The sequence below is a fragment of the Fistularia commersonii genome, chromosome 36, assembly GCF_037954325.1.
Source record: "Fistularia commersonii isolate RoL2024-O1a breed Wild chromosome 36, RoL_Fcom_v1.0, whole genome shotgun sequence".
Lineage (NCBI taxonomy): Eukaryota > Metazoa > Chordata > Actinopteri > Syngnathiformes > Fistulariidae > Fistularia > Fistularia commersonii.
Genome location: NC_141319.1, coordinates 5,288,240 through 5,302,680, shown reverse-complemented (window position 1 = coordinate 5,302,680; position 14,441 = coordinate 5,288,240). Strand labels below are relative to the sequence as shown.

The window sequence follows — 14,441 nt, the reverse complement described above, 5'->3', positions numbered from 1 at the left end:
TTTTTTTTTTTTTTTGAAAGGAAACTATCCTGCTGAAACGTGAAACCTGTCCATCTGCTTACGCTTCCTGTTTTTGTTGGTGTCGGTTGCCCGACAATTTCACGCATGTCAGATGTTTCCTCAAGATTGCTTCTTCGGGGCACGAGAAGGGGGTCGTTCCGAGAAGAAGATGAAGGATAATCCGGGTTTTTGGAAAGCTTTGAGAGCTGCCCCGGGGGATGTGGACAAAGGGAAAGTGCACATAGAATGCAGACCTCCAACGTGGGGCGGAAATCCACCAGATTTGAAACGTTTACTTATATCATCGTATCGAAAGTCCGACGTCATAAAAGTTCACGTCAAGTGAAATGAAGCCTTTTCCCCGCAATGGTCACAGAAAGTCACAGAAAGCTTTCTGGAGGTCCCGGACGAAACAGAAGCCCGGGATTGTTGGTCTTTTGTTTTTTTTGACTTCGCTCCCGAAGTGGGAAAAGATGACTTCACGGTGTTACTAAACGCCCGGCTGGGATTTCGTTTTTCCGCGGAAAAGCCGAGGGCGCCGAACCTCGAGGGTTTGTACAGACGGGTTTTTACTGCTTAAGCAAAACGAACAAGGGACGAACACGACCATTTTCCGTTTGCCTTTTGTGCAAAATGACCTTGTCTTGGTGTAATTTTGTTTCTTCTCAAACCTTCCCCTCGAGTTCCTGACCGTCACAGATTCGTGGGTCCTCGGCTGAAAACCCCAAATTTGGTCCTTCGATGTATTAAGATCTGGGAAAATCACCACATATGGTCAGAAAATGACTATAGTTACCTTGTGCTAAGGCTGCTCACATTGGATATTGAATCAGAACTTTTTACGCCAGAGACGCAAAATCTCAAGAACTTTATTTGGGGGTTTTCAAGAGGAAACCTCCTTACACGGCGAGGTCAACCCACCCAGCGGGATGACCCAAACATTCCTCCATCGCTTTGTGTATCTACACAGAGGTGATCCATGAGGGTGGACGGTGTACACTGACATTAAGGAATGAAAACAAAAAAAAATCTTGAGTGATAACAGTTTGGTTATTGACTCAAACCGGATCCTCCAAAGTAGAAAGCTAACATAAGCGGCACCCCGTGATTTTTAAAGAAGAAAACTTTTCGGCTTTCGGACCGGACAGCAGGATTATCAGCTGAACGGAGGTATCTCAAGGTGGTGTATCGTGAAAAGACGCCTCTTTCAAATAGATTTAGGAGATTTCAGAACGTGCTAGCGATTTTAGAGCGATGCATGTTGTGCTGGCACTCAGAGATGCATCTTGTGCTAGCACTCAGAGATGCATGCGCGCCATACATAACTGGAATGCGACAAGCTGTTTATTAGTCACTTGAGACGGGCAACTTCCACGTGGTGCGAGGGCCGCCTCGGCATAACCCACGACAAATATGAAACCGCTGAGGACGTCGTGTTCGGATTGCCGCCCGCGAGAGCGACGGTTTGACGGTTTAAACCGGGGGCGTTAATGATCGAGAGGCGATCGCGCCGTCGACCGGGAACTCCGGAAACTCACAAGGACGGGAACTGCCGTGCTATTCCCGTCTACGGCGGCGGGTCTGGATGTCGCGACCTGAGTAAACGGAGAGTACCGCAGAAGCTGGACATCAGGGCGACCTCGACACGCCGAAGCGTCGGAGCCTCCGCCCGCTCAGAAACGGGAGAAATGTCAGCCCGGACCTCTAGCCAGCCTCCTGCGCAAGACAAGTCCTCTGCTGCTCATTTGCCTCTCGCTCTGTCATTCGTCCTCTCTCTCCCTCGCTCTGGCTTTTCCAGCCTTCCCATCTGTGTGTGATTGAGGCGCGCAGACTCAGGGGGAGGTAAATCCGCCGGGGGAGAGGAATCGGGGCTGGGGAGAGAAGAGGGAGGACGACCCGTGCGAGTTTGTTTAACCGGACGCCGCCCGGGCTGGGACTGGGAGCCGTGTCGCATCTGGACGCCGGAGCGGCGGAAAAGTAAACTCAGCGGGTGCGGCGGAGCCGGGGGGGGGGGGGAGGAAGCCGCCCGGTGTCTTTTTCCCCACAGAAAGACAGGAAAGGATCGGCACTCCGGCTGGCAATCACGCAAATATGGCTGCGAAATCCCTGCCCTGCGTCTGCCTGCTCGGCATCCTCTCGGGGATCGTCTGTCCGGCTTCCGCCGCCAGGCTCGGGGAACAGCAACGGACAGAGCTGAAAGTAAGATCCGCCGGTTTCATTTAACGCCGGCCGGTAGAATCGTGCAATATTTCCCGGCCTTTGCCGCTGATATTAGTCGATTTGGGTGTTTTGGGTTGTTTGCCTCGGCTCCCTCTGCACAATGGCCATGCTTTGTGTTCACAGTCTGTGTGGGGTTTGTTTGTATGTAGAAGAGCCCAAAGGCTAAACCTCCAAGTTAGTTTTGTCCGCCGCTGTCATGCTCCTCCCGCCCCTCCCTGATAGTTCACTAATGGAAAGCAGCTGCCAAACACACCATCGAGGGAAAACAAAAGAAGGGGGGGAGACATGAAAGACTTCGCAGGCATGAGATGCCATTGAACACCGCTGAATAAACACCTACATTAATTTTAAAGCAAACACAATCGGCCATAAACGCGCTCGCCGTCTGAAGCCACCCATCCTGTGTGGAGTTCGTTCATGCGAACCCGCCCGTGGGAGGCGACGAATGGCGCATCAGTACCGGCTGGGCTTTTGGTGAAACCCTGTCGTGTTGCACAATTAGCGCGATTCGCACGGGACGAACGGCATCGACTCGGAGAAACGGCAATCGTTAAGGCGGCCCTGTGCTGATGTGGCATTCTGACGCCAAATTCTATCCCATCTTGTGTAAAAGAGGAAGTTTGCCAGATGCTCTTTGTGCAAGTGTGCAACAAGTGACACTGACGGTGCAGTCTAGAATGTCCAGTCATGGAGATTTTCCTCCTAAGTCAGGGAAGGGTTTAAGATTGTCTTTGTGACCCGGCGAGCTTCGCTTGTGAGGATATAAAACACTAGCAGTGGAAGGCAAAGCAGCACTAAACTGTTTACTCTGTTTCAAGGGAAGAAATACAAGTCCAGTTGCCAAAACAAAAGGATTTCCACAAGAATTCACCATGACCTGGATGACTGAGAACCTCCAGACATACCCGGATTTCTCGCTTTCTTGACAACCCAGCACCATCTAAGACATTTATAAGATAGATGAAATGAGACAATCGGGCCATAATCAAACTGCTAATCCGAAAACGTCCAACCAAAGGATATCGCCAAATGTGTCCAAAAAAGTTGTCGTTTTTTTATCTGCTCTATGTTTATTTCTTAAAATGCGTCTCAGAAGAGGCCCCATGCAGACAGCATGATAGTTATTTAGTCAGGATGACTCTCTCATGACCCTCTAATCCGTCCCATCTTGAGAATGTTCAGGGCAGCCGTCGTATTTAAGCCCACGGTTGAGGTCAGTCTGAGTACAGGGGCCATCTCCCGTCGGTAGTCAAAACGGAAATTAGATTCAGACTTTTAAGCCGCGGCATATAATCCGCTTCCATTTCCACCCCGGGGAGCGCGTTCAATGTACGGCGGCGCAAAATAACACGCCGACGTCGAGAAAAGTATGAGCTACGTTTCAAAGTTTTCGTTAAGTAGGATAAGAGAAATGGATGAATAAATAAAAAAAAATGTCACCATGCAGACGCAAATATTCACTTCACGACATCCGGGAAAAGCACACAAATGTAAAAAAATGAGAAAAAAAAACTCGGTCTTTTCTCAGTCATACAGGTCATGGTCAGTTCTTGTCGGCATCTTGTCTTGGTAGCAGGACTTGTATTTCTTCACTCAAAGACGTTTCGAAATTCAAGTCCAGTTGCCGAGGTAAGAAGATTTCAACAAGAATTCCTGCTCTTTCATTCACGATGACGCACGATTTCAGAGTCTTCAGTCAACCCGCTCGGTTTGGTCCGATGGGGGACGGCGGACCCGCTGGTCAATCTTGGCTTAAAAGTGACACCCGCTCCAGAGTTTGTGGCAGCTAGTTCAATGCTAGTTTAGGTCATTTTTACTGGGCGCTTCTATGACCCGCAGTCGTTTCCTCCGGCTTCATCTGCGTCTTGGTCTCACCAAGATTTGTCCGGCTTTGCAACAGCACCCATCCTGAATCACGATCTGCGCACGTGATTCAAGATCACGTGCGCAGATCGAGCCACGTGATCCGTCGCATGGACTCTTTATGGACACCCGGGAAATACCCCGAGAAACACTGCAAAACCGGAGTGGCTGGGAAACAGAGGGAGGTTATATCGCCTTCTGAATGTCATCATTGTCCTTCGCGATGTAGCGGGAGCAGCGAGGCGCCACGGAAACATCTGACATTTCTGAGAGCTTGCGGCATCCTTTGGTTGCCAAGTGATTTAATTTGAATGATCATCAAATGTCACGGACAACGGGCCATATTGAAGACAAAATTCATGACGCTTTTGCTAATGACTTCCTGCATACGTACGACTTTTAAATTCCAAGGACGACTTGTAGGATAGGAATTTGTTGAATTCACGTTTAAATCAGTAAAAAGGGATTGTTAGCTTCTCGATTTCAAACGATCATTAAACGCATAACGGGGAGGTCGTTGCTCGTTGCTAAGAGCGGACGGTCCAGTTCGCCTTGTATGGCGACGCTGCTGCCATCGGTATCTTTACGACGTAAAGTTGAGACCATTTACCATTATTAATGCTAGGCTAGGCTAAGATAAGATAAGAACAACTTTATTAATCCCGAAGGAAATTGTTGTGCCAGAGTTACAGAAAATATAACAGTAATAAATAATAAAAAGAAAAGGCAGTATTAGAAATGAAAATAAACTATAAACTATAAAGTGTCTCAGTGAAACTATAAAGTGTCTTAGTAAACAAGTGATAAAAAACTATAAGTGTCTTAGTAACAAGTGACTAATAGTTACTTGGCTAAAAGTTACTGTTAAGTTTATGAACTTTATAGAGGCTTGAAAAAGATCCGCACACTAAAAAATGCACCCAAAATAAATCATTCTACATATAGTACAAAAAACCTATTTTTGCGTGACGTTTTGAGCAAACGTAGGCTCTTCCTCAGATGTTTACCGGAGATATGTGTTGACAAACATGTTATTGTGGCACCATTTTTAACGGGAATGATCATGTGATTGATTCCCTTGTTTGTTTGTTTTTTGCACCTCTTGTTAAGAAATATGTCATATTTACATATCCACATTAAAATCTGCATTTTTCAAGACCAGAGCCAAAAACAATAGACCAAAAACATTACATAGGCATGTCCGTTTGTTGTTTCTGTCCGTCCTGTTTTGTTCGGTTTGTCTAATTCTTCCTCCCATGTGTATATATTGATATTTTATTGTACACTGAAACCCTTCGATTAAGAATGTGTTAGTCTCCATATCTGCACATTTGTGAAAAAGTATCCATTTCTTAGTACTGGTCTCGAAAAATGGTGAAGATAATGTTATGCTGTTAAAAGGTTAATAAGATATATCTAACAAGAGCTAAAAAAAAAATATATATATATATATATATATATATATATATATATATATATATATATATATATATATTAACACATATGTCTGGTAAACATCTGAGGAAGAGCATATGTTTGCACAAATACGTTTTTTGTACTATATGTAGATTATTTTTTTATTTTTGGTGCATTTTTTTCAGTCAACTTTTCTTGATCCAGCACCCATCCAGCACCCGTGTTTTTTCCTCTTGGAAGGTTTATGAACTTTATTAGCCGTGTAATATTACTATAGAACAGAAAAGTGCATGCGTTTCTACAGGACTGTCTCAGAAAATTAGAATATTGTGATAAAGTTCTTTATTTTAGTTATTTTATTATTTTATTATTATTTTATTATTTATTATTATTATTTTATTATTTTATCAAACAAGTCATACATTCTGGATTCATCACAAATCAACTAAAATATTGCAACCCTTTTATTATTTTAATATTGCTGATTATGGCTTACATCTTTAAAAAAAACTCAAAAATCCAACTCAAAATATTAGAATATCATGAAAAAGTATTTTTTTTGTTTGTTTTTTTAATTGCATTACAGAACATAGAGAACTTTATCACAATATTCTCATTTTCTGAGACAGTAGATATTTCACCCTATCGCACCTGAGCCTTTGGCTTGATTTAAAAATGAAAACGATTACGACTTCATATTAAAAAAAAAAAAAAAAAAAAAGAAAATATTCAAGACTACCCGCGTTTCTCCTGGATACCATCTGCTGCACGTCTCCCGGGCATTCCAACCCCCTTCCCCGGCTCTCCTGTGGATGCACGCTGCAGCTGCTTGACCCATCAAACTGTCACGCTGCTGAGACGTCTAACAACAGCCAAAAACTAGTGTCAGCCGGTCTTTAAAAGCCCCGGCGGTTTCTCCTCCATAAATGCGTAGTTTATCGCAGCGGGTGTCTTTTATTGGCGTTTAGGGGCTTCAAACCTTGGTTATGACAAAGAATGACGAGGAGGCATTGTGCAACCGGTGGTAATACGTCATTATGTGGAGCGTCCGTGCTATCCAGTTGCGCGACGCTTCCAACTGTGAAGCTGAAAGTCTTCAGTTCTGCATCTCATTGAGACATTCAGGTTCAAATGTCACAATGCCTTCAAAGGGATGCGTGTATAGCGTAAATAAACTGAGGTCAATAAGCGGAAAATCAGGGCCGGCGTCTCGCTTTCACAAACGCCGCACACAGCAGGGGTGCGTCTACGAGGATACGTGAGCCGCTCGCCGTCCCCGAACCCCAAGGTTTCTTCATCTGAGAATTCAAAAATATCTTTCGCCTTCACGTACGCCCCCCCTCCGTCGCATTTCCGCACGTGACTTTTCATTCGCCGCGCTGGCTTTTCCCACGGCCGGCCCCGGCCGGGTGAAGCCTGGATAATTTTAGGTTTGCACCGCAATCCTAAAAAAAAAGGGGGTCGTGGCTCGAAAACGTGATATCGCACCGTCCTGTGAGACCTCGGTGAACAAACACCGAGTCAAACTCAGAGAAGGCTTACATTTAAATAATAATAGAGCTAATAAACTGTCAACGCTATAACGCAGGGGTGTCAAACTCAACTACACAGTAAAATGAACTTGTGGCACATATTGACCCTATTAAAACAACATGAAACATATTAAAAATCAGTTGCGATGATTTCTTATGGTTCTATCTGCAGCATTTCCGGGGTAATTTCTAATGAAAATATTTTTCCACGACTATAAGAAAATTTCCTTTAAAGAAAAATCCGACATGAAAAAAAGTACAAAAAAGAAACATATTACAGCTCAGTTTTCTGAACAAAACTTATACTTGGACTTATATGGACTTCTTCCCAATAATTCTGTGTATGTTCTGTTTCTTCTGTTTTTACTTGTGAAGCGTCTTTGAGTGTCATGAAAAGCGCTATACAAATCTTATGTATTATTATTATACTTTCTTGCCAAGAAACAACATTAAACATTAAGAAAAAAAATCACTTTCATTTATTTCTTATGGTTTTATAAGCAACACAATCTCATCCCGACTTGTCAGCTGCTTCCCTCTGCGTCGCATCAGGCGCCCATTTTTCATCATTTTTGGATGAAACTGGAGAACAGTCTAATTTTTTTTTCCAAATTTTTTGACATCACACTCCCATGCGTCACATACCGCCGCCCCTTTTCTCGTCGCATCAGTCGAGGAGCACAATTTCACCTTTAGAAAACAAAAAAACGCGCAAAATACTAACTCCGCTTTTATTTTCATTGTGTTTGAAGAGTTGATGTAGAAAAATCGTCGAAAAATCCTTGTAGTATTAACAGCGGCCGCAACGTATCAGCGGGCCAGCTTCAATCCAGGGTTTCCAGTGAACCTCCTGCAGGTTTTTGGGGGACTGTGGGAAGGAAACGGAGAATTTTAAGGAAACCTGTGCAGACGGAGGGAAGAGCGCGGAGAATCGAACCGGGGACCTTCTTCCTGTGACGCGCTAACCATAATCAAAAACCATTAAAAAACCCTTAAAATCATCACACATCTAGCGATAACTGCGGGGGATTTCCTTTGCAGGAAACTGTATGGTTTCCAAACATGTTTATCTGAATTCAGACGATATTCCGTTTTTGTATTTTCCCAGAGGGAACCAATGGGGCTGGAGTTCACACCTGGGCACCAAGCGCTCGGGGGGATTCTGCGGCTCCCTGCTGTTCGGGGACCTTTTGTTTCGGTCAAACTGCCCCGCATTAATTGGATTAAATCCTGTCCAGTGTGAGAGTTGTGAGTCGCCGGCAGACTAGAGATCCTCATCACCGGCCGGTCACCGGTGTTTACCCGAGCTCCCCTGCGACACGCTAGTTAGCGAAGCCGAACGGCGTCTTTTTTTTACAGCCTTTTAATCCGTGTTGATTTTGAAACAAAGCCGCGATTGCAAAATAATGGTTTCCGTCCCGAGCCGACCAGCCCGTCGGGCAATGACGGCAAATGTGACGGCGCTGTGGCTTCCAGGGGGCGCCACAAAAATGGGGGAAGATTTCACCGTTGTTATTCCTATTAACTATTAAAATGGAAAAGCTCACATCGGATCTGAAGCAGCGCAATTAATATTAGTGCAAATGATAAGACCGAAGAATTCTCCCTGTGCTGATTTCAATTTAATAATTTTTATTACTATTATTATTATTTATTCACTTGCTTACAGGATTTTTATTTTTCCGTAAAAATATTTACGTTGTATTTCATTTTTTATTTATTTATTTGCCATTTGTAAAGCATCCAAAAGGGTGACATGATAAGCATAAACGATGCTATTTGATTTATTTTGTAAGCGAACGTACAATAGCTTTTGGAGGGAGGTACTTTATAAAATCTCTTATTTTCCTGTATTTCTATTTCTTCTTATTTCTTTTTTTTAATTTATTTTCATCCATCTATTTTCATTCTTGTTGTCGTGCATTTTGCTGTCTATTTTTTGCGGATGTTTTTTTGCTATCTTTTAATTGTCTCTTATTTAAATTTACACTCATATTTAGTTATATTGACATTGTTGCGCGACTGTGACAAAAGAATTTCCCCTATGGGAATAAATAAAGTATATCTTATCTTATAGTGAAACGACAATTCATCATGTTCAGGCTGATTCCAGTTGAATAAAGATCCAAATCAAGTGACATCATGTGGTAAATAAAAAAAATAAATTAATGGATTTGAAAAAAAAATGCACTACCATTCCACCTCCTATCTTGATCTTTCACCAACCTCTGTGCAATATTTAGATCTATATTAATACACTGCTGAAAAAATAAAGGAAATACTAAAATAACACATCCTAGATGTGAATGAATGAAATAGTCTCATTAAATACTTTGTCCTTTACATCGTTGAATGTGCTGACAACAAAATCACGCAAAAATTATCATTGGAAATCAAATTTTTTACCCATGGAGGTCTGGATTTGGATTTAAATGCAAAATGAAAGTGTAAAAACACACTTCAGGCTGATCCAATGTTGGACACTTTGATTTCACACAAGTGTGATTGACTTGGAGTTACATTGTGTTTTTTCAATGTTCCCTTAATTTTTTGGGGAGTTTATTACCATCCATTCTCTCCTGTGCGGGTCAACTTTGTTTTTTTTTTTCATATCTCTATAAAAATGTTGCACTCGACTTGAAATTCCCAGTTGCGTGATCAATAAAGTCAACTTTATCGGATTCTATCCTCAAATTCAATTCATATAATTCAGTTGGAGCCATTAGACAGAGATTAGGAGGCAGGAAACGGAGCTTATAGCTAATAATAATTCTAGCTGCAGACACTTGGGTGGCCTCCCGCTCCCACCGCTGCCACAGTCCAGGATGATTTATATATTTCGGTGTCAACCAACACCTGAGGTTACAGCATCGGTTTTGCAGCTACGCGCACAAACAGCTTAACCCTCGCCGTAAAAAGGTTTACGCACAACGGGACTTAAACCTGCTTAAACCAGAAATTGAAACCTTTGTTACAACGAATTTGATTTAATATACCCGTTTGTGCTTGTCGGAAGTGTTTTGGGGTCCCGGCAAAGATGCCGCGAGCCAAACTACGTTCCGTTCTCGGGATAAACACGATCAAACACGAAGATGTGCTTTCGAGGAGGCGACAAAGAGGCCATTGTGTCGGCGGGGGGGGGGGGCGAATCACAACGTGACACCGGATTTTGTTTTCCAAAGACAGCGGGCAGATAGAGAAAAGCTATTTAAACAGCAACTTGCAAATATTTTTAATTTCTCTCTTTCCCCCCTGCAGGTGTGCAAGAAGGGAACGTTTCTCAGCGAGAAAAACGTTTGCTTGCCGTGTAACTGCAAGGGCCACGCCGACTACTGTGAGGACATCAGCGGCATCTGTATAGTAAGTTCACCGTTTGTCGATTTTTTTTTTTCTCCCAAAGACCTCATGCAAGCATTGAAAGAAAGCACATGCTCAGCACACACACACGCGAAAGGTGAATGAGTTTATGAACCAATAAATCTGAAGACGTCACGGGCCATCAGACTGTTGTCATGCGCATCACGATAATAACATTCATCCATTCCCAGTTATCCTGCAACCACTCACTCTCTCATTCACGAGTCCGAGCAATTTAGGATGAACCTCCTGAGTGTTTTTTGGACCGTGGCAGGAACCCGTCGAGAAGGAGTGGAGCTACGTGGAGCCTCCACACAGAAAGCCTCCATTGCCGTGATGCAGTAGCGCTAAACACTGCGCCGCTGTGCCTACACGTCATTATTTTAATCACCGGAAAGAGAAGTATGTTAGACCGGTGCAGGACATGTATGCTTGCTCTGAGACAGTGGTGCGGTGTGCGGTAGGGGTAACAGAGAAGTTCAAGGTGGAGGTGGGACTCCATCAAGGATCAGCTCTGAGCCCCTTCTTGTTAGACAGGAATCCCCATGGACCATGATGTTTGCAGATGACACTGTGATCTGTAGTGAGAGCAGAGAACAGGTAGAGGAAAATCTAGAGAGGTGGAGGTATGCTCTGGAAAGGAGCGGAATGAAAGTTAGTCGCAGTAAGACAGAATATATGTGTGTGAATGAGGGGAACCCGGGTGGAACGGTGAGACTACAGGGAGTGGAGATCAAGAAGCTGGAGGATTTCAGGTATTCGGGGTCAACAGTCCAGAGCAACAGTGAGTGTGGAAAAGAGGTGAAGAGACGGGTCCAAGCAGGTTGGAATGGGTGGAGAAAAGTGTCAGGGGTACCTAGAGATAGAAGACTATCGGCCAGAATGAAAGGAAAGGTGTACAAGACAGTGGTGAGACCAGCGATGATGTTTGGCCTAGAAACTGTTACAATGACCAAAAGACAGCAGGCAGAACTAGAGGTTGCAGAGATGAAGATGTTGAGGTTCTCTTTGGGAGTGACCAGGATCAGGAATGAGGGTATCAGAGGAACAACACATGTTAGATGTTTTGAAGGTCAGAGAAGCCAGACTGAGATGGTTCGGTCATGTAGAAAGGAGGGATAGTGAATATATTGGTAGACAGATGCTGGAATTGAAGGTCTAGAGGAAGACCAGAGAAGATTTATGGACGTAGTAAGAGAGGATATGAAGGTAGTCGGTGAGAGAGGAGGAGGATACAGAGAATAGGGTTAGACAGAGAAGGTTGATTCACTGTGTCGACACCTGAAGGGAAAAGCCGAAAGGACGAGAAGAAGAAGTCGACTGCATGAACTCTTTCATCCAGTGTCTGTGACTAATCGGTGTTACGAATTCAAACATGCGCGCCAGACACTTGAATGCAACTCGCGGTAAGACTAAACCCCAGCAGAGTTACCGGACACCCAAAAGGGGAAAAACAAAACCCACGTGATCTGTATTGTCGAAGCGGGTTTTTTTTAATAGAGGAAAAATAGCAGGGCATTAAATTTGGGCTACGTTTAAAGTATCATTATGTGATCCATCACATTATGTCCCTTCTCGCCAAGGGTTTACGCCTCTTTTACGCCCCCGGACTCGGCCGGCCTGCCCGTGAATTTGTTTTGGCCGCAAGCTGCGAGCGTCAGGAAGATGTTTGCAGCTATTCGTCATTTTGTCACAACAGCAGGGAGGACGAGGAAGCCTGATAACTTAAATAAACATGCAGCTTCTTGTTGAAACACTGAGGTTCTCTAGGCGGGTCTATAATAGTGATTTAAGGTTATATTGTGCCTTCATTTATGCTTTTAGTTTGCACTATTATATAATTAAGGAACTTAGCAAGGCTCAATATGACTATTTACATATCGCAGGAGCACGGCGGCGCAGCAAGAAGTTCGATTCCGACACGAGGCCTTTCCAAGGTGTCCGTTTTCTCCCTGCTTCTTCGGTTTCCTCCCATCCAGGAGGTTCATTAGACACCATAAATTACCCGGGTGTGTGAATGAGTGAGCGTACGGCGGTTTGTCATCGGGTGCCTCCCACCCAGGGACAGCTGGGATCGACTCCAGCCCCCTTTAAGTGCTGGATAAGCAGCGGAGACAATGAATGACATGTAGCAGCGGATGTGAAACAGTCAAAATATACCGGTGTATGATATGACACCGTTGATACCTAAATGTTGGGCACTGAAATGGCAGGAAGGATAACAATAGGGTTTATTCGGGCAAAAAGAAAATGTCTGTGGAAGTTCTCCGTCATCCAGGTGATGATGGCGATTCTTGTCAAAAGCTTCTCGTCTTGGCAGCCGGACTTGCATTTCCACACTCGAAGATGCTTCGGCCCTCGTCCGAAAAGCGAGAAAGCCTCTCGGACGAGGGGTGAAACTCATTCGAGTGAAGAAATTCAAGTTGCCAAGACAAGAAGATGTTGACATATTGGGAAAATAACCATTTCATGCCCTTGACGAAATGATATCAGGTGGAAAAATATTGTAATTTCCAGACTATTAACCGCACCTCAATATTAGCCGCACCGGCTAGCCGATCGCTATCTCGGTCTTCCTCCTGCGCACTAAAACCGTCAAAGTCGTCTTCTTCGGTGTCGGAGTTGAACGGACTCAGAATTTCCCGATCATTTCATGGGTCCGATGTGACGAGGATAAATGTTTTAGCGGCGTGAAGCTAATTAGCCCCCCCCACAAAAAAATACATATATTAGCCAAATCGTTGTTTAAGTGAAGAAAGTTGCGGCTTTTCGTCACTTGTAAAGCGTCTTTGAGTACCATGAAAAGCGCAATACAGATCCTACGTATTATCATTATTTAAATTATGATAATCACGTGGAAATAACGTGAAAAATAACGAAATCACGTGAGACTGAAAGACTCCACCAACTTGAGTGCGAATGTGGCTCCTGCCCATTTGACACCAGATAGCCAGAGATACATGTTTGCGCCTCCCGGGCCGCGCTGACCTTTCGGAGCGCTACCGTTGACAAACGTGTGTGTGTTCAGAATTGCAGGGACCACAGCACCGGCGATTTCTGCGAAATGTGCGAAGACGGCTACATGCTGGCCGCCGGCCCGAGCGGACGCCACAGCTGTCAACTTTGCCCTTGCCCGCTCTCAATCCCCTCCAACAAGTGAGCCAGTCTGTTCTTTCCCCCCGCAGCCAGACAGTTGCCCGTTGGTAAACAATGCCCCTGTGTGTGTGTGTGTGTGTGTGTGTGTGCACTGAAATACTTTCCCGTCTGTTTGACCAGCTTTGCAGTGTACTGTGACAGGGGAGGCGCCGCTGTGCGGTGCAAGTGCAAAGAGGGCTACGCCGGACATTCCTGCGAGAGGTCAGTGCCGGAGGGCTTTCACCCGACCTGACGCGTTCAGTGTCGCCGTCTTTCGATAAAAAAGGGATAAAGGGAAAGACAAAATACAAAATTAATGCGTCGACCCTTTGTTAAAGCAGCAGTTTGAGAAAAAAAAACAAACAAAACAGCTATAACCGAGTGGGCTCAGCCAAGTCGTGGCCTGCGCTCCTTCTCTGTTTGTTCGGTGTTGTTTGTCCGCCGGCTTTTGTCGGATCGGAGCTCTAAACGTGTCTGGTTTCCAGATTCAGCGGAACCTCACTTTTCGCGGGTGTTAAAAAAAGTGAATTTCTGCGTGATCATTTTGATTGTATTTACAGATATATTAACCCGCGACGAACCTCCCTGCACTGTTTTCTTTACTGCCGTTTTTCTCTTCAGAAACCATCGTTACAGGCAGATTCTGCCTCTGCTTTTGTTTCTGGTTTTACAAACTGTCCGTCAAGTTACAAAAGTGGACCGACAGAATCATATCGCCGTCTTGCGACGTATTTTGCTGGTCTTTTGCGGCGTTTGTCAAGTGGTTTGAGCGCGAGATCGATTTCCCCCTCTTCTTGTCGGAGTCATGTTGGAAAAGCCATCTCCTCCAAGCAAAGGAGAACTTGTTTTTTTATTCATCTCATGAGATTCATTTTAGCTTAATTTTATGATATTTTTACTATTTTTTTTTTACTGTAC

General features: G+C 44.3%; 1 protein-coding gene across 1 annotated transcript in view; it reads left to right on the top strand.

Annotated features, from left to right (window-relative positions):
* The first annotated feature begins 1,440 nt into the window (after positions 1-1,440).
* Positions 1,441-14,441, top strand: part of lama4 (laminin, alpha 4) — a 35,344-nt gene continuing 22,343 nt past the window's right edge. The window contains exons 1-4 of the mRNA XM_086143068.1: positions 1,441-2,199; positions 10,290-10,391; positions 13,417-13,544; positions 13,665-13,745. Of these exons, the coding sequence (XP_085999194.1) occupies positions 2,092-2,199; positions 10,290-10,391; positions 13,417-13,544; positions 13,665-13,745 (419 nt within the window). The 5' untranslated portion in view covers positions 1,441-2,091. The remainder of the gene's footprint in view (positions 2,200-10,289; positions 10,392-13,416; positions 13,545-13,664; positions 13,746-14,441) is intronic.